The sequence below is a fragment of the Girardinichthys multiradiatus genome, chromosome 19 (genome assembly GCF_021462225.1).
Source record: "Girardinichthys multiradiatus isolate DD_20200921_A chromosome 19, DD_fGirMul_XY1, whole genome shotgun sequence".
Classification (NCBI taxonomy): Eukaryota; Metazoa; Chordata; class Actinopteri; order Cyprinodontiformes; family Goodeidae; genus Girardinichthys; species Girardinichthys multiradiatus.
Window position 1 is genome coordinate 26,979,303 of NC_061811.1, and position 26,059 is coordinate 27,005,361.

The 26,059-nt window shown below is 41.5% G+C and overlaps 1 protein-coding gene across 16 annotated transcripts in view; it reads left to right on the forward strand.

Annotated features, from left to right (window-relative positions):
• tnika (TRAF2 and NCK interacting kinase a) overlaps positions 1-26,059 on the forward strand; it is a 96,198-nt gene that overhangs the window by 48,320 nt on the left and 21,819 nt on the right. For 10 of the 16 annotated variants that reach the window (XM_047345005.1, XM_047345008.1, XM_047345007.1 and 7 more), the window contains exons 3-15: positions 3,461-3,517; positions 4,284-4,409; positions 7,228-7,338; positions 8,725-8,815; positions 9,128-9,258; positions 9,354-9,408; positions 10,598-10,676; positions 10,823-10,998; positions 20,475-20,541; positions 20,644-20,842; positions 21,910-22,017; positions 23,686-23,772; positions 25,769-25,957. In XM_047345005.1, the coding sequence (XP_047200961.1) occupies positions 3,461-3,517; positions 4,284-4,409; positions 7,228-7,338; positions 8,725-8,815; positions 9,128-9,258; positions 9,354-9,408; positions 10,598-10,676; positions 10,823-10,998; positions 20,475-20,541; positions 20,644-20,842; positions 21,910-22,017; positions 23,686-23,772; positions 25,769-25,957 (1,476 nt within the window). The remainder of the gene's footprint in view (positions 1-3,460; positions 3,518-4,283; positions 4,410-7,227; positions 7,339-8,724; positions 8,816-9,127; positions 9,259-9,353; positions 9,409-10,597; positions 10,677-10,822; positions 10,999-20,474; positions 20,542-20,643; positions 20,843-21,909; positions 22,018-23,685; positions 23,773-25,768; positions 25,958-26,059) is intronic. The other 6 variants (XM_047345014.1, XM_047345017.1, XM_047345020.1 and 3 more) reach the window with 3 other exon arrangements.

Below are 26,059 nucleotides of genomic sequence, written 5' to 3' on the forward strand. Positions count from 1 at the left end.
CCAAAGGTCAGATTTGCAATTACATTTTATTTCAGAATAATAAATTCTATATCATGACACTTACAAGCTAATCGCGACTTCAACTCAATATTTGATATTGATCTGTTAAAACAACATTATAACTTTTTATAAAGAAGCTAAAGTGAAAAATGGTAGTATGCTCACGCCGCCTTGAATGAAGTCTTTCAGCAAAAGAAATTGTAAAAACTAGGCGTTGTTACTGGTAAAAACTACCTGGTTACTGGTAACAAGGCAGAACTATGTTCTTGAAAGGTGTGATTTTAAAACGGCAAACATTATCCATCACACTGTTCCAACAGTTTAAAGTCTTTTTAATGAATTTGCCAAAAGAAATGCCTGACAAGAGTTTATCTCTCTCTCGTAGTGTGATGCACCACTGCCTCTTTCCCACATGTTGCTGCACACTGCGCGTCAGCTGGCTTAAAAAACAAGCTGCTACATTTTACCTCGTTTACAGCAAAGAGAAATTTGACTGTTTCGAAATATTTCTGAGCCTGAAATGCAGGTAGAGTCATAGAGCAGAAACAATATTAGAATAAAGCTGTTTTAAAATGGGCAGCGCATGACATAGAGGTAGAGCAGCCACCCCATATACGGAGGCTGTTAGTCCTCGACGCAGTCAACCAGAGTTCGATTCAACGTTGGGGCCTTTGCTGCATGTCTTCCGCCCTTCTCTTTTTGATCGTTTTCCTGTCCGATTACTGCAAATAAAGTCCACTAGTGCCACAATTATTTATAAAACAATTACTGCTGAATTTAGAGGGTCTTTATATGTTTGATTTAGTCACACAACCCTTTAATTAAACTATTACTTTACAGGTAGCCGTATAACACTAACTGGTTTGAATTCAAGTGCTCCTGTTCTTACTCCCAGTCTGTCGCAATGAATTTGTTTCTTTGTAGTCCGGTGACCTAAGCCACTCTGACCAGCCTATAGCATGCTAATCACTTGAGGCGTGACAGGTGGAGGGAGTAGCCAGCAGTGGTTTTAGTGTCTCTGTCTGTATTTGCTTCATTAGTCAATCACATCCTCAGATGCTCTGCTTGCAAATGATCCTCTTAGATATTTTTACCTTTGCTTGTATTCTCCTAGCTCCTTGTTCCCTTGATTCTTCAGGAACCTTAAGTATACCTTGATAATACCCACCTGATTTGTTCCTATTAATGTACATTTTGGATCAGACTGGAGAACATTTACCACCTATTAGAGTCTTTGTGGCTAACAGTTTATTTGAATGAGTTGAAAGCAGGTCAGCATGTCAAGATACTTAACCTATTTTACAAGTGGACATTTTATATGTTTATTTTTAGGAAGCTATGAACAAAAATATTTATTTTCTTGAGATTTACCTATAGAAAAAAAAAAGAACACCTATCAAGTTTATTCTTTTGTCTAACTTTTTATACATAAAAAATGGGTCAGAATGAGATTCTCAAAATTTAATAATAATCTTATGTGTAGCATTTTTAATTGACGGCTTGATTTTGATACATACACTTTTGAAACACCCTGTAAAAGTAATATTAGTGTTCAAGCACATATTGCACAGAACATTATACCCTTTCACCAGTTCTGCTCTTCATTAAATAACACAAGTACAACATGCTGATATTAGCTGGTTAATTACTCTGGCTATCTGCACAGTTAGAGCCTTCGGTTGGCTGCTTAATATACACTCCACTCATAAGGCATGTTTATATGGACATAGGTATTCAGAATAAATGGCCGACCGCAATACAAATGTGTAATGTAAACGCACAAATCAAAAGATTCTGGTCTTATTCACCTCAGATTCAGCTCAGTCGGAAATATATTATATTCTGAACGAGAGGGGTGGTTTATGCCGATCCTTGTTCCGATTCTGATTAGGGCAAACTGACCTGACTACAACCACTGGTTTCTGGTCTTTGGTGGAGGAAGGGGCATGTTAATTTCCTCCTGTGCTCTCATCCTGTAACGCAGCAACAGCATGTGTTGCTGAGGCTCTAGCTTAATTATGAAAAGCATTAACGAATCAACCTCTCTCAGAACCTGACGGGGATCCATTCTGGATGCTGGGCATTTGGTTGGTTTTGTTTTTACAGCACAGGCGGAAGTACAACTTCTTCTTCTGTGGTCTTCTTTTGGGAAATATGACAACCCTGCACATGTCAAAATGCTTCAAGAAGTTGTGGTGTCCTAGCCAAGACTGTTGGTGTTATGGAATATTTTCAAATAGACTAATTTGTCTTTCTAGTTGCTGGACATTTCCGGCCAACCACCGGTGAATAGTGATACTCGGATTGTGATAAGTGTGTGACATATTGTGTCACCTTGGTCTAAACTGTAGGAATGGTATTACGAAACATTTGTGTGATTTTGAAACCACAGTGTTTTAAAACCTGTTTATACATTGATTATAATAACCAGCCCTTGCTAAACATCTACAAAAAAAAACTGATTTTTGAGACGTGTGAATTATTAGTCCCACCATCTTTTGGTATTTGGAAGACATAACCTTTAAGAAAAAGTTTAATTTATGGATGTTGGCCTTGAAAGGATGTAAGCTCTGGGGTAATTAACTCTACGTGGTGAAAACGAGGAGCTTAAGGTACAATTTGACTTTCAAAGTCCTCTGGTTTAAGAATCTAAAATTAACTGATATTAGGTTTTGTTTTTTACAGTGTTATATGATGTTGCTGAGGTACGGTTGTAAAATCCATATACCCCATGAGACGAGATAATAAACTACATTTTACAATACAAAGTATTTATACACAAATAGTAAAGATTATTAGCATAAAGATTTCATTGATTATGAGATGCGTTTTTGACTAATTTATGTAGAATAATCGAGTTACAGGTTTGACGAGTCCACATATTGTTTTTGTTTGTGTTATTATTCTATGGCTCTAATGCATAAAAACATAACTGAAAATGCTTTCCTTTCTAGCAGATGCCAACTATAGAGCTGTTAGAGCAGCTATCGGCTAACGGTTAGCCAGTCACATTATTCTCACAGTGATTAAAAATCGCCATCACTCTGTCACTTTTTCTTTTTACTTTATCCTTTTTGCTTGTGTGCTTGAAACACTTCCTCACAAAAAATGTAAAACTGGTGGAGGCCTCTTCAGTAATTTTGTAACAGAGTGCCATTGCCTAGCCCAGCGAGCACTCTCTATTAGCCGAGTCAGTCACACAAGGGGACAACAAGTTAAGAACTACTCACTTTCATATACGGGGCCCATAATAATAGCTTAAACTACAATGGCAGTTAAAGAAAACTTTGTGGAACAGATTTTAATTTAATGGAAAAATGTGTTTTTATACCATTACACCCTATGCTAATGTGAAGATCTGTAACCATGCTGTTTTTATTCTCAGAAAACATTCAAGTTATTTTCTGCCTTATCTTCCGCTCTTCTCTCTCTCAGTTGATTTTCTCCTTCTTTTTACCAGGGTCGCCATATTAGGACAGGGCAGTTAGCAGCCATCAAGGTCATGGATGTCGCTACGGTAAGATGCACATATGTGCACCCAGGAATTACACACTCCTACGTATTCATACACAGAAAATCCATCTCAAACCTTTATATTAAAGTCAACCATGTCATCTAATTAAGAGCGATGAGTCACGCATGATGTGGAGGAGATGAAACGAGGACAGGCCTATTGCCATGGTAATATCAGTTGGAATGATTTGGAGAAGAGCGTGGTCTGAGATGTTATCTAAAGCAGGAGGGAACCTCAGCTATTTTTAGAGATCCTCAAACCCCATGCATCCCTGTTAGCACTCAGCTGCCAGCAAAACAATGAAAAGTGCTGGAATTAACTGTTGGCACATCATATGAATGAATAACGCAACAGGAGCTTGGATGAATGTGCAGGATGTAAATAGTTTGAACAAAAAAGAAAAGACAGTTTTTAATAAACCTGCACAAATAGATAACACAAATTACAGCCAATTTGTCATACATTTTTATACATTTTATAAGTAAACAAGAGACCATTTTAACTAATTAACAGCCACCATAACAACTTGTTTCAAACAACAGCTTCTGGCACTGTGACAGCATCCCCCTGGAAGTGGAAGTAATTAAAGAGTAATGTTGTTAGTGTGGATAATGTAGAGCACAGCTGTGCACTCTGCAACATTCATTTTTATTATTTTTTTTTCCCTGATTAAAATTGATTGAAAATGCCATCAGCATCCCATAATGTGTGTACGGGGTCAGAAATGAAGGTCCAAGTTTAAAGCCTGGTTATATTTCTGTTATTGCAGGATGAGGAGGAAGAGATCAAATCTGAAATCAACATGCTGAAGAAGTACAGCAATCACAGGAACATTGCCACTTACTTTGGTGTATTCATCAAGAAACAACCTCCTGGCATCGATGACCAGCTTTGGGTAGGACATAATTTTTTATGTGATCATGTGGTTTTGTTTTTTGTCACCCACATTTGTGTCCCCCCTGGTATCTTTACCTCACTCTGTGTGCTGGCAAGGTCAGTATGAGTCCTCAACTAGCCTTTTGGCCTGTGGCTAAAACAAATGGTTCCCTGTTTTAGTCCAGGATGTCTTGGATTACTGATTATAGGTCCCTAAACATTGATCAACTAAAATAATGTAAAGTTTTAAGTAAAATACATGCTTCAGTTCTATTTGTCCAAAATAAATTATTATGTTGTTAAAAGCAAAAACAAATGGCCAAGTGCCCCCCCGACCCTCACTGAATACATTTGCACAAATAAAAGGTTGTGTGTTTCTAAACTTTTCAGTGTGAGATTATGCTATTTCAGTAAAAAGTAAATTTAATTTTAGGGGGGTTTAACTCAGTTTACCAGGATTCCCCAGACATTTGACCAGAGAAGTTAATGTTTGTTTTTCATGAGAAAATGATTCAAATTCTCCCAGTCAAACAAATAAAAGTGACTTTTTGGCAATTACCTATACCTCTGAACACTGAAAAGGTTGCACATTAGCTGTACGTTTGCATTTAGTGGGATGTCTGCACACAGCATATTTGTTAGAGACAAATATAAAAGATCTGGACCAGACGCAACAAATCATATGCTAACATGAGCTTTTCAGTAGCTCTCTTCACTCTGATCCTGTTGTATTCATTGCTACAATGGCAGTACAAACACTTACACAGACCAATACATTAACACAAAGGAGCAAAATCTTCTCTCTGTATATTTCTCCTTGTATCAACACCTGCAGTGTTTCCCTGATACCATTAATAAGTGTGTGCAAGTGTGGGTTTTAAATGTGCCATCTGTTCATACCTGTGAGTGTGTTACTTTTGTATCTTGCTAAAAGACCGCAGACTGGGTGAGAGTGGGTCGGCTGCTTCACACAAATTGCCTCTCCTCTAAACAAGAGGGCTGATATAAGGGAGGGGGGCTTTAAGCAGAGCCAGGACTCAAAAGCTGAACTTTGGTTCACCAGTCTCCATGGATGCAGCGCAGTGATGAAAGGACATAAAGGGAAAGGGGTACATGTTTGGGTACTTTTTCTTTTGTATTTTTATTCCCACTGTCCAAAGATTGTTCCATTTTTACCACTGAAAAGATGTTTGAATCCCTTTTTGTATCTTAAGTTGCGCATTTACAGGAGGATTCTTGCATTAATTAAACAGTTTTATTCCCTAAATGTAAATTAATATAGCAACATAGGCCAGTATCAGATTCTCATATGTTAAATGTACAGAAAAAATACTACAGTGTCACAGTATTAGAAGAAAAAAAAGTATTCCATTAATTAACTGAACTGAGCAGATCATGTGCCTATTGTACATTACAACTATAACCAGCTGATAATAACTGGGTAATTAGTCTGACTTTCTACCTGGGTGGCTAGCCTGCACTCTGATGCTTGTAGCTTGCGAACTGTATTTTTTAAAAAAGGTTGACTTAACGAAAGTGGTTGGTGGTGCTCCATTAATTTCTACACCTTGAGAGTTCTACTCTGTTTTTTGTTTTGTTTTGTTTTTTTGCAAGTGGAAGCATTTCCCGGCATCCAATTTTACCAGCCTTAAGCGTGAAAAAAATATGGGAGCCTTCTTTAAGACAGCTGACTATCTCTGTGCTCAGTGCAGTCATTCCAATCACTCAGACACTTTTTTTGGCATCACATTAAAAGAACTTGAAACCAGATGACGGAAAATGGTAGCACTTTTAAAAATCGTAACTTTTAAAAAGTTTCTGTATAGCTTGTTAATGGTAATATTTCTATTGGTGTGATTTTTCCAAGTCTGGATCTCTTAATTCAGAACTTGCACAAAACCCACACCTCAAAAACATCTTATTATTTGCTTCCACACCGCTATCATGTTGGCTGCTCCTCACACCTTTTAAATCAGCACATAAAGCAAGTAAGACACAAGTGAGGAAGACCTATTTGCATAGTGAAAAGCTCCCATTATAGTCTGAATAAAGACATAATCCTGCTTCCGTTTCTGTATCTGAGCTTATGACTGCAATGAGGCAGTTTATGCTTGTAGTTTATTTTTTCCCTGTCGAGTGTGTAGAGAAACCGGTTGTTCAGAAGTGTTTTTCAAACACACTCACAGTAAGTAAGCTGCATTGAATGAAACCTTAAAAGTATAGAATGTACAAAATCAAAACAGCGTTCCGCACACTTAGACAGAGGGGATCATGATTACTTGTGTGTTTTTCTGTTTGTATCAGCAGATAACGCAACTTTAACAACATTAAAGCATTTGAGTAGAGTTTCAGTGATGATTGTACTTCTCTATTAGCTATCTACGCATCATTAAGTAGTAGTGTAGTGTCATTGGAGATGGAGCTGTAACTGTGACAGTCTTAAGAGCTGTCTTGCACACCGTGACCAATGTAGAACCAGTAGTTATGCATCACGTATATCTGGGTTGTTGGAGAAAAACAGCTTTCATGCTAAATATCTGACAGCTTCAGGTTCCATTTTGCTGTAAATTATCACTCTATATGCCAGAGCTTTTGCAATTGTTTCATCTTGGCATAAGTCTTGTTTTAGGTTTTGAATGGCTCAAACTAATTGGTGATTAGTAATAGACATGTTTTGATTACATTTGTACTTGGGTTGCACGTAAATAAACAAGTAAACATTTGTTTCTTGGTCCTGCTGTCATCTAAAGTTGCTTTACAGGTGTTTCAGGCTCCTCTAGGACAGATCTCGTCAAGGCAAATGATTAAAAAAACGTGTTTTGTGTGTTTGTACATAGCTGGTTATGGAGTTCTGTGGCGCTGGCTCAGTGACTGATTTGATCAAGAACACCAAGGGCAACACTCTGAAAGAGGACTGGAACGCTTACATCTGCAGAGAGATTCTCAGGGTGAGCTCCAAATCACATCTTGTACTTTTTTAAGGCTGTAAACAAGCACCTCCCCCCATCAATAACATTTCAGTTGTACTCTATCACTCTTAATGTAAACCACGAATTCTTAGGAAATTGTTCAGACTCTCACATCTAATCACGTGAGTTTCATATGAAGTCATGTGTGCCGAGGTGTGCTGTGCAAAAGTCGTCATATTCCTTGAATCTTTTCACATTTCGTCAAAGTTATGTAGCACATAATTTTGAAGTAGAAGGAAAATAAGTCTTTCAACAAATAAAAATCAGGAAATTGTGGAGTGGATTTACTGTATAATTAAAAAGAAACAAGAGATCAAAAATACCTGACACATCATAAAGACGAACAAAGCATTGCATAAAAGCATGAGATGTAATCGCATAAAAGAAACATTGAAAAGACTATACTTAATCAAACAGAAAGCTAGCGCTAGATAGAAATGATAAAGCACACCTATGCTCTATGGGTAAACTGCAGTACACTGTAAGGTTTTCAGTCCTGACTTAAATTAGTTACTGTATGTTAGGTTTTCAGTCAGTTGGAAACTAAAGGCTTCGTCCTGTTTTCATTCTGGCCCATGTGGGGGATGCAGCAAACCTGTGAAAGAAGGTGCTCAGAAAACACCAGATCAGATGTAGTCTTTGGCCAACATGCAAAATGATCTAGGAGCCAGAAGACTAATCATGCACGTCAGGCTTAATTCAATTCAATTCAATTCAAAAATACTTTATTAATCCCAAAGGGAAATTAAATGTTGTGGTAGCTCATTATGAAAGTTTCTTCAAAGAGCCGTTGTAGATGCTGATGGCTGTGGGCAGGAAAACACCATCCCCACTGTGAAACATGGTAGAGTAAGAATCATGCAGTGGGGATGCTTTTTTTCAGCAAAAAGAATTAGTTGCAGTTGATGGGAAGATAGGTGGAGATAAAAACAGGAAAATCCAGGGAGAAAATCTGTTTGAGGCTGCAAAAGACTTTAAGATGGAGGCAGAATTTTACCTTCCAACAGGACTGCGACCCTAAAAATAATCCAGAGCTACAATGGAATGATTGATTTTATTTTATATTAATGTATTAGAATAGCCCATTCACCTTAATTCAGTTAAGAATCTACAGGAAGACTTAAAAGCGGGAGAGCAAATGCTCTCCATCCAATCTTACTGAGCTTCAGAAGAAAGGTCAAAATGTTAGATTAATATTTTCCCTAATCAAGCCAGTTAGAGGTCCAGGTCAGCTGCACAGTAGCATCACTGGAACTGCTGGGGCTGCTGAAGGACACTTCCCTGTTTTGCTCTGAGCTCTTTCTTGAATAATAATCGGTAGTTGGCTCAGTTTCCTTCATGGCTCATAGCTGTCTGCGTCTGCAGGGTCTGGCTCATCTCCATCAGCACAAGGTCATTCACAGAGACATCAAAGGACAGAACGTGCTGCTGACTGAGAACGCCGAGGTCAAACTGGGTGAGCCAGTCGACCCCCACTTGACAGAACAACTTTGTGGTTGGGAGGGCAGTAGGGGCTATACGGTTTCATGCTTGTGGTACTTTGGGGCTTTTATTTTCGCTTTTATGCTCAATGCCAGCTTACTCATCTCTTTGTCGCCGATACGCTGTTCAAGATGCAAAATGCTGAAGAAGGGAATCTCTCTGCTTTTTTCCACAATGCCCAGAAAAGATTTCATTACTGTGTATTTTTAGATTTGTCAACATATTGCAGGTTTTGTTATTCAAACGGATTTGGAGTCCTGCAGTGAGTTTGTTTCTGTGTTTGTAGTGGATTTTGGAGTTTCGGCTCAGATGGACAGAACAGTAGGAAAAAGGAACACATTTATTGGGACACCGTACTGGATGGCACCAGAGGTTATTGCCTGTGATGAAAACCCTGAAGCCACCTATGACTGCAAGGTAAAATGTCCACATTGCATTCCTCTGGGGATGCATGTGTCTTATTCATTTTTTTTTTTTGATTAGTCTGAGTATTTATGCTCCCTTCATTGCAGAGTGATTTATGGTCACTGGGAATCACAGCAATGGAAATGGCTGAAGGAGCACCGCGTAAGTGCCCAATAAATACCCTACATCTCTGTTGCTGTTATTTGTTGATGTCTTCAGTAGGTTATTTTAATCAGGAGGCAGATTGTTTGCTTGAATGCATAATACTATTGATGGAAAAAAAAAGAATTAGTTGTCAAATTTCTGGGCTGATGTCTATTCTATCTTCTGTCCTTAGAGGTGCTCAGACAGTTGTTGATATGGGGGAGGGAATATCTTTTGACTTTGGGAAAGATTATGGGTGGCCTAAACAGGATTTTTTGTCCTAAATGAATAACTTTGTCATTAAGGATCCTTTTCTCCTGACAACAGCAGACTTTTTTCCCAAAATAGGTTATTGTCTTGTTAAAATAACATAAACTGTAGGAACAGTCTGATGGGGAGGTTTTGTGGTTTTGAAACTGTATCATTTTAAAAGCTTGATTTACCCTGATATTGGTCAGCAGCTTATGCCTTGCTGGAGTGTTTAGTAATCTCATATCTTGCTCCTGCTGATTGTGTTTTCATGCAGAGCAGTGCTAGGCTAACAATAGCACATTTCCTCTGTAATCTGATATGATTCATTGATTATTTGGCATATTTTAGTGTGGTTCCAGTACGGATATGTAGGGATGTAGAAATAAAACTTACTCTCCTGCTACATTAGCTTGGTGCATTTCTTTGTTCACCATACAATTCAATAACTAGTCCCTCTGGTGCTCTCTATGAATCTCTCCCCCTACACCAAAAACTCTATGGGGATATATAAGGACAGTTGAGAGCAGATCACATGAAGCTGCAGCAGTAGTATTACCTTCATTGTGATTATAATTATAAAAGATAGAAAACTTTTTTATTGTTAGACAACACCCAGATTTCCCTGGCAGTCATCAGATATGAAATACCGTAAACCAACAACAGCTTTCGAGGGTTGACTATAGCTGGCGATTCTGACACCAATGATTTAGAGATTTGTTGATCGGGACATCCCTAGTAACAGCCCATCTCATTGTAAAAGATGGCTCAACCCATGTTGAGTCACTTTTTACCATGATTAAAACATGTTCCACTTAGCTTTTTGTATTAACAGCTTATGTATTGGGTTTTGCTGTGCATCACGATAATGTCCGTCATAATAAAATTCAAAGAACAAGCCTGGCTTACTTTCCTATGTATGTATGTATGTATGTAACCCAATGTTTTTCCTCTTTAGCACTGTGTGATATGCACCCAATGAGAGCCCTTTTCCTCATTCCACGCAATCCAGCCCCCAGACTCAAGTCAAAGAAGTGGTGAGTGTGAATTATGATTTATATTTTCATCATGTTGGTTGATAATTCAAAAACATCTAATAGTTTATGTATACACTGCAGTTAGTTTTGCTGGTTCAACAAGGAGTTTTGACTTACGATTCTGATTTATATATGTTGGATTTTAGGTCAAGGAAGTTTCAGTCATTCATTGAAAACACTCTGGTGAAGAACCACACCCAGAGGCCCAGCACAGAACAACTCCTTTCACATCCCTTCATCACAGAGCTTCCCAACGAGAGGCACCTCCGCATCCAGCTGAAGGACCACATTGACCGCACGAAGAAGAAGAGAGGAGAGAGGGGTGAGGAAAGTTGTTTCACCTTTAATGTTTGGATGTGTCATAAAATATTTAAGATTCAAATGTGGTTGGACCTGGCTGATATTTAGAAGAGAATTACACTTTTGGTTAGAATTTGATTGACCATCAACAATCTGTTGGTATCATTCTGCCTAGACATTTTACCAATTTTATTAGATTAGGTAGAGTTCATTTAAGTTGGCTGGTTTCCTAGCACAAACCTGGCTTTTAAGCATAGGCCACACATTTAATGTTGATCCGCCTTATCCCATCCAAAACCAGTTCAGTTGCGTGTTTGGGATTAGCACTGCAAGAACCAGCTACATTCCAGTTTTAACTAGCTAGCAAGTCGAGTTATTTCAATCAAGCTTGAAGTTCTTGACTTTGGAGGGAGGGAGGTGGTTGGTTAGCCCTTCTTAATCCATGTCAATGTTAAACTCCTGTCACCATGGAGAGATACATATAGGTTTAAAGGGATCTTCAAATTTTACTAGCACCTTTCTTCTGATAGGTATTAATATTTAAATTTTGCAGTGATCTAGCTATATTCCTTACTTGAATCTAGTAGATCAGGGGTCCCCAGTTAAAATAGCAGGAGGTCCACTCCCTCCCTCATCCAAACACTTTGAGGTCAGAACATTTTAAATCAAGAGACAAAAATATTTTCTTTCATCTTCATTTAACATTTATTTAACACTATAGTTTTTTTAACTACTGAACAATTGTTCAAATGTCCTTGCAATCATCTGCTAAACAGAAAAGAGCAATCCAAATTAAGTACCAATATTAAACACACTTTGAATGGATCAGTCGAGCTGGGTCTGTGCAACTTGGTATAATTCTGCTCTCCTTGTTGTGCTTGTGACAGGCAGGGCAATTTGCTTCACCTTTTCCTTAAGTTGTTGTCCTTCTTTTCCATCTTTCTGCCACAGCTTCCATGCACTCTGTGATCATTTCCCAGTCAGTGAAAGGCTTTTTGTGTTTTCCCAAAATCCACTGTGCTCACAGTTGTGCTGTTAGAGACCGTATGCTTCTGTCCATTCATTTTTAAAATGTGTGATTTTCATAGACCGCTTTACGTATTTCAATTCAATTCTAATTCAGTTCAAATACTTTATTGATCCCCGAGGGGAAATTAGAATTCCAGTACAACCCATCCAAACATACATCATGACACAAGACAAGGGGGGGACGGGTCACTGAGGCTTTGCTGCCCACTCACAGGCGCTGCCCTTGTTAGATGAGAAAAGAGGCCACATTAGGTAAGTAGAGGGAAAAAAATCATATTTCACACTTTATCCTTAGCAGGATACCGTTTGAGATTGCAAAAAACCTCAGCACAAAGAAGCAACAAGTTGACAAAACAACATCATGCTGGGAACGGTGAAGGTGGTGTGAGGGGTGCATATGTTAATCTTGAGCATGTGTGTGTGTGCAAGTGTGTGTGCAAGTAAGTCCATGAATCACTGTCCCAGAGGCCATTGTCCTTGATGGTACGTTGGAGTGTTCATCAACCGGCCACAAAGTTCTGAGCAGGTCCACAGATGTCCTCAGGGAAGGGAGGGGGGCAGAGGGAGCAGAGCGTCATGTTTACGTAACTTCCAGGAGAAGTTGAAGATAGCCAGCCATCGAGGCCGTGCAGGGGAGCCAGATTCAGAAAAACAATAATTATTTGACTCTTAATTTTCCGTCAGCCTTGAGAGTCTCGCTGGTGCTTCTCAAAGGCGAATCCAAACAGCCAAATTCATGGTCTTTCGCCAGATCCGAGCGAACAACTTTCTCCAAGATTTATCCCATTTCACCCCTGAGTCCAGGAACCGCAACCTGCCTGCGATCCTAAGGATCACATCCAGTCTGCAATCCAGCTCACGTAACATCTCAGTTAGAGTGCTGATCGCCCTGCAGATCCCATCACACATGCCAGGCAGCCTTACAATGGCCAGAACAGCTGCTGACATTCTCCGAAGTTCTCGATATGCCAGGTAACCGCTGACTCCAAAAAGCAGAAATCCTGATATCAAACATCCAATTATATACACATCTTCAACATCCTCGACTGACATTATCGACAGACACACAATCTTCCACTTCTGCCAGGAGTCCATTGTGTATCCAGAGAAAAGCGTCCAGTCCGGACAAGTTGGGCTCTCCTTCACCCTGTCTTCTCATCGAGAAAATTTGATCAATTGCATTGAGAGACCAGCTGACCAAATCCATAACTAAGAATTTGGAAGATATGCAAAAAGAGGCTCCAAAAAGAAGACAAGACACAGAGCTGAAACAGGGCAGATATGGGAGGGGTGTGGGAGACAGAGAAAAAGCGTCCTCCTCCACCTAGAGCAGAAAGATGAAGCCATCTTCTTTTACTCACTCATCTGTGCACCAAGTCATTGTACTATCGGCAAGCGTGAGCTCCCAGTAACTTAGCCACCCGCGTTGAAGGACCCACATAGCTTCTTTGTTGTTTTCTGGTGCATGGTATACAACAATGTGGTGCATTACTGCCACCAGCTGGCTGGGAGTGTGGACCACAATGTCGCTGACCCACATAGCTGCCTTTGCGCCTTTTCAAAAGTCAGATGCACAGCCGGCAGGAATAAAATGTTTATATCTACATCGTAAATGAGGTTAGGGTAGCAGCAGCAGCCCCGACTGAAGCAGCTCATTGCCTGACTTGCATCAGGTGCAGCCCGGGGCCAGACGCTCCGCTGGGCTATACCATATTAACATGAGATGTGGCGGAAGTGAAGTTAGACACAGTTGGACAACATGCAATAATATATAAATGTTTAAAATCAGGTTGGGTCCGGATTGGACGGCATGTGGGTCCGGATCCGGACCCTTGTCTGCTAATCCGTTACCTTTGTGGTGGGAGCTAAAGATTAGGGTGATTACAAGGAGGCCTTCCAGCCTTAAAGACTTGGAACACATCATCAAAGATTAAATATCGAAATACCAGTGGAAACATGCAAAAAGATGGTAAAGAATTACACAAAAGGGAAGTGGTTATAACAAATATTGTCTCATTTTACACCTACAGTATGTACCAAAGTACATGCAGTAATGAAAGAGTAAACTTGTATGACATGATGAATTGCATTCTACTTGCATTATTGAGCTAAAAAACAACCCTGAGGCAAGCTCTTTGCTTAACCTCAACCTGTTTTTTTAATCAGATGGCACTAGAGATAAGCTTCATGGGTATCAGAGTTCATATATGCAATTGAAAGTGAATCATAAATAAGAGGTAAAAAAAAAAATCTGCACATGCAATTATTTTTTGTTTTTACCGTGTCCTGTCCGGCAGAGTATCGCTCAGAATTGTTGTCTGAGTGCCAAGAAATTGCCCAACAGATTTACTTTCACAAGCAGAGCATCACAGCTAATGCTTTAAAGCTCTGCTTGATATTTATAAAATAAACTTTATTATAAACTTCTTTGGGAATATTTCAATTGTTACGGACACAGAGACTGAAATGAAAAGGAAAAAAACAGCTCAAAAAAGAGAGAGATAGGGAAAAAGGGGAGAAAAGGAGGAAAGAGTGGAGGAGAGAAAGAAGGATAAAGAGAATACAAGATTACACCCTGCTTGCTTATACACCTGCAGCTGTTTTTTTTCTATTTTTATTTTTTTAACAAAATAGCACACAGTAATTCTGAATGTAAAATGTACTTATTGAGAGGTGCAGCCCAAATAAAGTCTGTGTATCTGTCAACACCTGAAGCTCAACACCTGTGAGAATGGGTGTGGACGCGCTCCTGTATACAAGGCTTCTCCACAAAAATATGCAATAGCGAGTGTGATGACCCACAGGCCTGCCCCATGGTCCCTGGACGGACACTGAGGAAATCTGAGCCACAGACATCTAAAGGCCCCCCAAAGCACAGGAACCCCAGGAGAACCACCGCCGGGACTACCGCAACCCCCCCAGAGAAGAGCAGTGGAGAGTCCCAGGGGAACCACCCAGCAGCGACAGTGCAGAAGCCCAAGGGAGCCGCAGCGACGAGTCCACAGGCCCTGCCGGCAACCGTCCACACCCGGGCAGATCCAGCCATGGATCCAGAGGCCCAAGACCCCGGGACACACCACCCCCCAAGCAGAGGCCCGACAGAGCCTAGGGGGCCAGGCCCTGGCAAGCAGCCACCGGGAGTGAGCCAGCCCACACCAAAGCACCCGGCTGCGGACACCGAGAACCACAATTACACCAGCGGGCAGAGACTCCAACCACCGGCAGGCGGTGTGGCGGGGAGGAGCTGATCCAGGAGAGGGAGCAGTTCAAGACCCAACCTGTCGCAAAAAAAACCAAAAAAAAAACAGGCACACGCAGTCACAATCACCCACTCCCACCCTCATGCATACACATAAAATCACTCACACCCAACGTAAGGATAAACAACAATGGACGTCATACACTCACTCCCCATGCATACTCTATACTCCCAGGTCCAGGCGCCGGTACCCCCTCGGGGCAACCGGCCCCCGGACCCTCCTGGGGTAGAGGCAGGCAGACAGCGCCGGTACTGCCCAGACCCGGGTGACTCCGGCCCAGTTCCTGCCCCCCCCCCCCCAACCCAGTCCCCAACAACCCCAACCCACCTCCGGAGAGGGGGCTATGTGCAAAAGAGGGGTCCACATGGCCCAAAGCAACCCGCCAACCGGAGCCACCCCAGGACGGAGCAGTTCCGACCCCCCAACGAGCTCCGATCCCAACCCCATGAATCTCTCACCCCCAGTGAACCCCAACAAGAACCTCCCCACAGGGCCACCCCCAACAAGGACACCGATATTGAACACATCCCCCCGAACCCAAACGCCACAAATCCCCACCCCCGCAGGGGCACAGCCCCACAGGTGAACTCCGTGGCCGAGAAGCCGATGAAGCCACACCCACACAGCGCAAGCTCCACACAGAGCCCTGCTCTAAGAACCCCCACCAGTCCACGAGAGGGATACATGCACCGGCCAGGGACCGCTCCAGGCCAAGCACAACCCGCCAGCCGTCCCGGTGCAGTCACAAGACATGCTCCGCTGCCCCACCCTCCCAACCGCAGCCCAGCGCCCGACCCCGGGCCAGGACCACAGAAGGAAGCAGTGGAAAGAAGGCCACGGCGGCCCCAGTTACCGGGCATCCCGCCAACCCCACCCCCAAACCCGGGGGCGTCCCAGCCTGCCGGCCACACGCTCCCCTGCATGGCGCACCACGGCTACCCCCGCATGGCCATGAAGCAGTCCAGCTGGCCAGCCCCTCCATCAAAGCGGGGCCACATCCCAATAAACGCCGGCTAAGACCCCCCTGCCGGAGCCTGGCACCCCCCAGCCGGCAGGCCGAGATCCAAGGGAACCCAAGCGATCCCGAGAAAGCCAAAAAGCCAGCCCAGCACCAGCCAAGCAAAAACGATAGAGCCAAGCCAGACCGAAGCTCACACTGCGCAAATGTGCCCCCACCAGCCCCCCAAAAACGAAGGCCAGCACCATCCAGGTCCTAGAACATGCCCGACACCCATACCCCTGCCCACTCTGTGGCTCACAAAAGGCAAGAGAGCCCACAGAGCCAAAACCAAAACCCATCCGGAAGCCGAGACCAATCCACCCTGAGACCAACCCCGACCAGCCCGCACACTCGAACCATGCAGACCCCTCCGAACCCCCTCCCCCAGACAGAAAAGGGACCAGCGTCAGTAATCGGAACCAAGACAAGGAACCAGAAACCGAGCCGGAACCACCCAAGACCAAACAACGCCCCCAACCATCCAAGGCCAACGACCCCTCCCCACCCCAGAAGGAAACCTACACCCACCCCAACATTCAAACAACTCCCACAGCACATAAGACATTGGACACCCAGGTTGACCCTGCCCCACCCCCTCCCGCAGACCCTCCTCCCTGCCAGCAGAGTGTGCTCCTTGAAGGAAGGAGCACCTGCAATGAGATGGGACCTACCCACCAGTTTCGGAGGCCCTTATGCCCACCGATACACCAAAGGTCCCTGAGCCAGGGCTTGGCGCCCGGGCATGCACCAGCCCAAAACCCCGGCAACATATGGGCATGCATATGCAATTGAAAGACTTCCTATTAATATAAGGCAGATTAGACCCCTGCTTTGTTTTCTGGCAAGGTGACTGCCAGTATGCAGAAGCTTTGCCAAAGGGAAATACATTCTAGGGGGTTTATAAACCAAATCATTCTGCATAAAACCACACAAGGGGTTCTTAAGAAAGCAAATGCATAGTCTCGCACACAAGCTCTGACATTCTTTGGTAGCAACAAGAAATAAAAGTGATGATGAGTGATAGACTGAAGCTCAACATAGGGAAAAGCACCACCTTAACTGCCCCAAGAAGCCACATTACACTGGGTGGTTGTATAAAACCGTCCTGCCAACCTGGAGGCTGTAAATTTCCCCCTCTAACATACTGTCATATCCGGGAGACAGGAATGCGTGGATCTATGTGAGGAAGAGCTTAGCACTTTCTACGACCATTATGCTTTTAGGCCCGTTTGGACTGAAAGGGCTCTCGGGCTAATGTTCTCCACCTTGCTACACTCGGTAAAACGGCCATTTACGGTCTTATTCAAAGAGGCTCAAAGAAAGTGCCTTGGACGAATGAGAAGGTGGGAATGCCATCGTCGGTAATGAGCAGGGGTAATTCAAATGGAACATCTATGACACAAAACAAAATGGTTTTCCTGTCTAGTGGTTATTACCTTTTCTCTCCTACTTATAGTTTCTTTCAAAAGACTTCAAACCCCTTCAGATTTTTTGTATTTTGTTAATATTACAACTACAAACTGTTATGTGATAGATCAGTACAAAGTATGGCATAATTATGAGCTAGGAGGATAATCACACATGGTTCTCATTACAGCTTTTTGTCTCTACTATACACTTGCTACATTTCAGATAAAATGTTTGTCTATTCATTGCGAAATAGCTTAAGCTCAGTAAGAGTGGATGGAGAGTGGGTGGGAACTCCAATTTTCGGGTCTTGCCACAGATTCGCAATTAGAGTTAGTTCTTTTGTGTTGGCAAATTTAAGACATGAATATGCTTTTATCTAAATCAACCTACTGTAGGTCTGGCTGTATTTTATTACCCTTGATTGGCTGGAAAATGAACTTCTGCCCTAGTCTGACATTTTTGCAGCCTCTGACGGGTTTCCCTCCAGGATTACAGTTTGTTTAGCCTCAAAAATCGTCTTTGTGGTAAACTTTAAATGGCACTTCTTTCAACTTTCTTTCAACAAATACTTTCTTCTTGTGGCTTTTCTATACAGGTCAGATTATTGGAGAGCTTGACAAATAGTTGTCCTAGGTAAAGATTCTCCCAACCAGAGCTGTGGATCTCTGCAGGTCCTCCACAGTTACCATGGACCTCCTGGTGTTTTGTAATCTAATCAAGCTTTAAACCTTTTCTCTATTTCATTTCTGACCTGTCTTGACTGGTCTTCATGATGTCGTTTGCTCACAGCTGTACTTATACTGAGATTAAAGTATGCATGCATGGACAAAATTTACTAATCAGATGATTTCTAAAGGCAATTGGTTGATCTGTCTTTAGGGAATACAAATGCATGCCACACTTTTTATTTGTAAAAATTCAGAGCTGGTTCCAGAGGAGAGGAGCGTGGTAACTAAACCATCTGTCTCCTATTCTACTTTCTACCTTCCTATTCTAGGAAAAAAAACAAATATCACTTTTCCTCTTCGTCACAATGATAGACCTTGTGTTGGTCTATCACCCGAAATCCCAATAAAAAACATTGAATGTGACAAAGAGTAATAGAGGTCCTTCTCAAAATATTAGCATATTGTGATAAAGTTAATTATTTTCCATAATGTAATGATGAAAATGTAACATTCATATATTTTAGATTCATTGCACACTAACTGAAATATTTCAGGTCTTTTATTGTCTTAATACGGATGATTTTGGCATACAGCTCATGAAAACCCAAAATTCCTTTCTCACAAAATTAGCATATCATTAAAAGGGTCTCTAAACGAGCTATGAACCTAATCATCTGAATCAACGAGTTAACTCTAAACACCTGAAAATGATTCTTGAGGCCTTTAAAACTCCCAGCCTGGTTCATCACTCAAAACCCCAATCATGGGTAAGACTGCCGACCTGACTGCTGTCCAGAAGTCCACTATTGATACCCTCAAGCAAGAGGGTAAGACACAGAAAGAAATGTCTGAACGAATAGGCTGTTCCCAGAGTGCTGTATCAAGGCACCTCAGTGGGAAGTCTGTGGGAAGGAAAAAGTGTGGCAGAAAACGCTGCACAACGAGAAGAGGTGACCGGACCCTGAGGATGATTGTGGAGAAGGGCCGATTCCAGACCTTGGGGGACCTGTGGAAGCAGTGGACTGAGTCTGGAGTAGAAACATCCAAAGCCACCGTGCACAGGCGTGTGCAGGAAATAGGCAACAGGTGCCGCATTCCCCAGGTCAAGCCACTTTTGAACCAGAAACAGCGGCAGAAGCGCCTGACCTGGGCTACAGAGAAGCAGCACTGGACTGTTGCTCAGTGGTCCAAAGTACTTTTTTCAGATGAAAGCAAATTCTGCATGTCATTCGGAAATCAAGGTGCCAGAGTCTGGAGGAAGACTGGGGAGAAGGAAATGCCAAAATGCCAGAAGTCCAGTGTCAAGTACCCACAGTCAGTGATGGTCTGGGGTGCCGTGTCAGCTGCTGGTGTTGGTCCACTGTGTTTTATCAAGGGCAGGGTCAATGCAGCTAGCTATCAGGAGATTTTGGAGCACTTCATGCTTCCATCTGCTGAAAAGCTTTATGGAGATGAAGATTTCATTTTTCAGCACGACCTGGCACCTGCTCACAGTGCCAAAACCACTGGTAAATGGTTTACTGACCATGGTATCACTGTGCTCAATTGGCCTGCCAACTCTCCTGACCTGAACCCCATAGAGAATCTGTGGGATATTGTGAAGAGAACGTTGAGAGACTCAAGACCCAACACTCTGGATGAGCTAAAGGCCGCTATCGAAGCATCCTGGGCCTCCATAAGACCTCAGCAGTGCCACAGGCTGATTGCCTCCATGCCATGCCGCATTGAAGCAGTCATTTCTGCAAAAGGATTCCCGACCAAGTATTGAGTGCATAACTGTACATGATTATTTGAAGGTTGACGTTTTTTGTATTAAAAACACTTTTCTTTTATTGGTCGGATGAAATATGCTAATTTTGTGAGATAGGAATTTTGGGTTTTCATGAGCTGTATGCCAAAATTATCCGTATTAAGACAATAAAAGACCTGAAATATTTCAGTTAGTGTGCAATGAATCTAAAATATATGAATGTTAAATTTTCATCATGACATTATGGAAAATAATTAACTTTATCACAATATGCTAATATTTTGAGAAGGACCTGTAGAGTCCAAAAGGTGCGAACACTTTTGCAAATCATTGTATGTTAATGTTTTATTTTACTCACCTCCTTCTTTTCTCCCTGGTAAGATGAGACAGAGTATGAGTACAGCGGCAGCGAAGAGGAAGATGAAGAAAGGGAAAAAGGCGAACCGAGGTCAGTCTTTTTCTCAAGTCCAGTTGAAACCATATGTGCAACTTTACCCACAACACATTCAGCATCTCTTTTTACTGACTCAAAAGTATGCTGCCTTCCCAGCTCCATCATCAACGTCCCAGGGGAGTCGACCCTGAGGCGAGATTTCTTGCGCCTCCAGCAGGCCAACAAGGAGCGCTCGGAGGCGCAGCGGCGGCAGCAGCTGGAGCAGAAGCAGAACGACGAGCACAAACGCTTGCTGTTGGCTGAGAGACAGAAGCGCATTGAGGAGCAGAAGGAGCAGAGGAGACGGCTGGAAGAGGTAAGAGGGGCTGGAACAAGAGGGCAACTCGATTACACTTGTCTGCTGCAAAAATATATGATTTATTTAATCCCTCAAGCTGATTTGCTTAAGATAAACTAATTTGTTCTTGTCCTGAGTGTTAAAATGTGCAAATTAGTCATTTTGGTTGAGGAAAAAGAGGAAAAGAAAAATGCACACACAGTTTCCCCAGTGTCCCTCCTTTAGTTCCAGAGAGCAGGCATATGGAGGCTAAATCCTCAGCCCATAATCTTTGTGCTCTCTGTGGATTTTCACCAGTATTTGCCTCCCAACACGCAGCTAAGCACCATGATGCGTCTTAACTATCATAAACCCACCACTTTTTCCCAAGTTTTGTAAGAGCTGCGCTAAGATCCCAATTCCAACTTGAATCCATATTTAAAGATTTTGTTACAGTGCAGGGTTCCTTTGGTGTCTGAAAAAACATTAGAAAAAATATATAATTTGATTTCAGAATTTTTTTCAGGTCCGGATAATCATGGAGAAATAAAATAAGAGTGTGAAACAATATTTATATTTCTGGACTTTAGTGTCTATACACTTCTCAAAATGTTGTTTCCTTCCTTCCATCCTTCTCTGCTTTTGTCCCTCCTTTCTTCCTGCTGTCTTTTCCTTTCTCGTATACTCCATTCTGCTCTTCTATCTTGTGTCCTATCTCTGTTCATTCATTCGTTTGTTCGTTCCTTTCTTCCTTCCTTTGTTCGTTTGTTCCTTCCTTACTACCTCCCTCCTTTCTCCCTTCCTGTTCTTAAAGCCTACAAACTTGAATTATCTGCCATAAATTTATGGCAAATTTTAGTATTATATGTTTTAAAATAGACATGAAGGATTGAGAACTCTGGAGTGAAGTTGGGTCTGGAAAAATATGAAATTTATCAATTGAAACTGTGTAAGAACCGTGAAAGCAGAGGGTGGTAAATGTTTAATACCATTTCTTTGCTAGAATCTTTGTTAAAGAAAAATGTTTAAAGATTTGTGCAGAATCCTTGAGTTCATTATTTGGCAGTTCTAAAAGAAAATCATGAATATCTGTTCTGTGTCAACAGCAGCAGCAGAGAGAGCGTGAGCTGAGGAAGCAGCAGGAGAAAAGACACTTTGAGGAAATGGAGAAGATCCGAAGGGAGGAGGAGAGAAGGCAGGCAGCCAGAGAACAGGTTCCCATTTTTAATAATGGATTCTTTTCTGACTCCTAGTTAGCTCCATTTTACTGATTTGAAGATCCTGTGTTTGTGTCCAGTAGAGCTTTAAGGGTTTTTGCAGGCAACATAATAAAGATGATTACCTTGTATTTCTACACCGAGAGGTTTCTTTTCACTTTATATCAGATGTGCCATGGAGAACCAAAAGGATTTTGAAATAGCAGATATATATGTTATAGCATGTTATGTAATAACATTTAGCCACAATGAATGTGTTTATTTGTTGGTAGCATAATACATGGTGAGCTGTACAATGCCTTGTAGTATTCAAACACTGTCAATTTTCCACACTTTTTCTCATAGTAATCATAGTAGTGGGAGGGAAATTATATATGGTTTTTAAAACCTTTCAGAAATAACATCCAGAAAAGTGTGGGGTACATTTATCTTCAGTTTCCCAGTGTCACTTTTTTTCCAGGACACTCCTTGTGCTGCAGTTACAGCTGCATGTATTTTGGCTGTGTCTCTACAAGGTTTGCAGACCTAAAGACTGAAATGTTTGCAGTTTATTTGCTGCAAATTAACTAGCTCAGTCAAACTGGGTTGAGAATGTGTCTGAATAGTAAATTTCAAATCTTGCCTTGATGCTCCGTTGCATTTAGGCCTGGACTTTGGCTGGGCCATTCTGCTTTGACAAAACCTTTACATTGTAGCTCTGTCTGTAATTTTAGGGTTGCTGTCTTACTGAGAGGCAAATCTCTGCAAACTCTTTTTGCAGTTTCTAACTGGTTTTGTTCCTGGATTGCCCTGGGTGTAGCTGCATCACATTTCCCATCAAATATGACCAGTATCTCTTCTAAAAAATAAAACATACAGTCCCACAGCAGGCCACCATCCTGCTTCATGATGGGGAATGTGTTTAGAGTGATGTCCTGTGTTTGTTTTCTTTCACACATCGTTTCTTGCATATAGGGCAAAAAATGTTATTTTTGATGTCATCAGACTAGAGCACCTTCTTCCCCATGTTTGCTATGTCCCCTACATGGCTTGTGGCAAACTGGAAGCAGGAATTATTTTAGCTTTCTTTTCACAGTGGCTTTCATCCATAAAGGCACACTGTTCAATTTCATGTATGGGTAATCAAATTAAGGGGGGTGAACACAAATGCATGCCACAGTTTTTACATTTTTATCATTTTATCATTCAAAGAATTAAATTCAAAATTCTCCTTTACTTTGTATCGGCCTATCACATAAAATCACAATAAAGTACATTGATAAGATTTAAATACTTTTGCTGCACACTGTACATATGGTTTTTAAATATTTCTCTTGTCCTTACTATGAACTATAACTTCTCTTTTTGTTGATATCTCTTTCTGTATGTCTTTCTTCATTGTCTTTATTACTTTACTGCTCTCTTGTGCTTTCTTTCTGATTTGACAAGATATCTTCCATTATCTGTTTTCGGCTTTTCTTTTGCATTGTTATTGCAGGTGATTGAAGACATCGTCTTCTTCACTTCATCCGACCTCACTTTTATCCAGTCCCTCCTTAACTGCCACATCAGAAAATTATCTTATCTCTTATTTTCTCTCTGTCTCAGTCTTTCCTACTCCACCTATGTGTGGTTTTTCCAGATTTTCAGTTTCTGTCTTTCTCCCTGTGCCAACATGCTGCTCAGGAGTATATCCGTAGACAGCTCGAGGAGGAACAGAGGCAGTTAGAGATTCTCCAGCAGCAGCTCCTACAAGAACAAGCATTATTACTGGTAAACTATAGTCTCTCCAATTACTGCTCCTCATCTGTGGCGTATGGTCTCCATCCCTGCTGCATGCACCCGAGGGACAGCCGGACAAAGGAAACTGACTGTGAGGGAAACCTCACTCTGAGTCCCTCAGTTTGTTGGTGGCAAAAGTGTGGAAAAACCAATGTGAATTTTTGCTTTCGGAGTTATTGAAAGCAACTGTTGCATGTTTAGGCTTAATAAATGTGTTGGATTTTAAAGGATTACCCTGAGAAAGTTCACAGAGAGAATAGAAGATTGTTGCGCAACCTTTAATATTTTGAGTTATGTCATGTACTTAATTGTTTTATGTAAACATCTTCAACTCTCATTGAGTTAAACTGGTTGCTCTGTATTCTGTAAGAGCTTTTGAGATCCTACCAGCATAAACTCCAGAAGTCAAAATGATGACCCCAAGCACCTCGTATTTTTTTTACACTCAATCGCCAGGCTTCCATCCGTCCCACGGCCAGTCCCTTCCTCATTTGCTTGGCTGGCATCTTTTACTCATTGTTATGAACCTTAAAAACTGTGAAAACTGATAGTTCTGCTCTTTATCTCCCCACACATAAAAAAAAAAAATCCAATACACAGTTACAGTGTTGGTCAGACATTTACATACACTGATCATTAGTATGAACGTCAGATTTTTCCCTTTTAATGATGTATTTGAATTATCCTACTTTGAAAAAAAAAAAGACAAAGTTGAATTTACTGAGCACTTTCTAAAAGCCAAATAGGTTCATAATTATTCTTTTATTAATTAAAAAATACCCATATATCCCCAATGAGAATCCACGCATTTTTTGCAGCCATCAACAAGCTTCTAGTATACTTCTGGCTGGATACTAGACCACTCTTTCTATCAAAATTGGTAGACCTTATGGCTAAATTGGTTGGTTTTTTGCTATTGACCTTGAAATTAAGCATAGTCCATACATTTTCATTTTTTTAAGTTTGAGGTTGGAGCCATTCCAGAAACTGCTAGAATAGATGTGCATTGGGATCATTGTCTTGTTGAAACATTGTCCCATTTTGTTTTTCTTTATCAACCAACTAGCTATTAATGCTCCAATACCACTGGCAGTAAAACAGATCCTCAGCATGATGTTGCCACTGCCATGCTTTACAGTTGGTGCAGTCTTTATTTCTTTGATTTCTTCACCTTGACTTCTCCAAACATGATTCTTGTGTTTTTGGGGACATAGCTCAATCTATGTCTCATTTGACCTAATAACTTTTCTCCATAATAAATTTGGCTTCTCCATGTGGCCAGCTGTAAATTTCACTGGTGCTTGAAGATGTGGTTTTTGGACCAGAGGCTTTTTTTTCTTACATGGCATCCTCCCAGTTGCTGATAGTGTTAAATTAACTTTTGGAGATAGGCTGCCTATCTCCAGCGGTCATTGGGCAAAAGGCAGAGTACGCTCTGGACACGTCGTCAGTCCATCATATGTCAACACAGAGACACACTAGACAGAAAACCATGCATGTAAATTCATACAGAAGACCAAATAACCTACAAATTATGTTTTTAGACTTGGAGGAAGCCAGAGTACCCAGACAGAACCCATGCATGCACGAGAGGAACATGCTTACTCTGTGCAGAAAGACCCCAGGTCTAGTTTGTAACCCAGGACTTTCTTGCTGCAAGGCAATGCTAAATCTGCTAAAAACACTCATCCTATTATTCCACCCTAAAAAAATGCATTGAAATTAATCAATAAGAGCCAAACATTATTAGGATTCATGCCAGTAATGAGCGTATTTAAACTTCTGACAGCCACTGTAGATTCTAATGTTGTAAGTAACCCAATAAACTTTGACCTGCTTCAACGCTGACCATTCCCTATTTTTCATGTCCTATGCCCTCACCCAAAACTTTTGTTGTATGTTTACTCTCACACCAACCCACATGGTCTTTTAGCCTTTTACCAACACATCATGCCTTTCAGTCCTCACTGTTCCTTTCTCTCTCTAGGAGTACAAGCGTAAACAGATCGTGGAGCAGCGGCAGGCAGAACTTCTGCAGATGAAGCTCCAGCAGGAGAGAGCCTACCTGGTGTCTCTACAACAGCAGCAGCAGGAGGGAAGGCAAGCAGAAAAGAAACAGCTTTACCATTTCAAGGATGCCATTAATCCTAATGACAAGCCTGCCTGGGCCAAGGAGGTAAGTGCAAACCAGCATGTTTATTACATAAGGTATAATAATGATTTATTCAGGAGATTTGTCTAAATAAAAATGTATTGATTAAAAATATATGTTGCTATG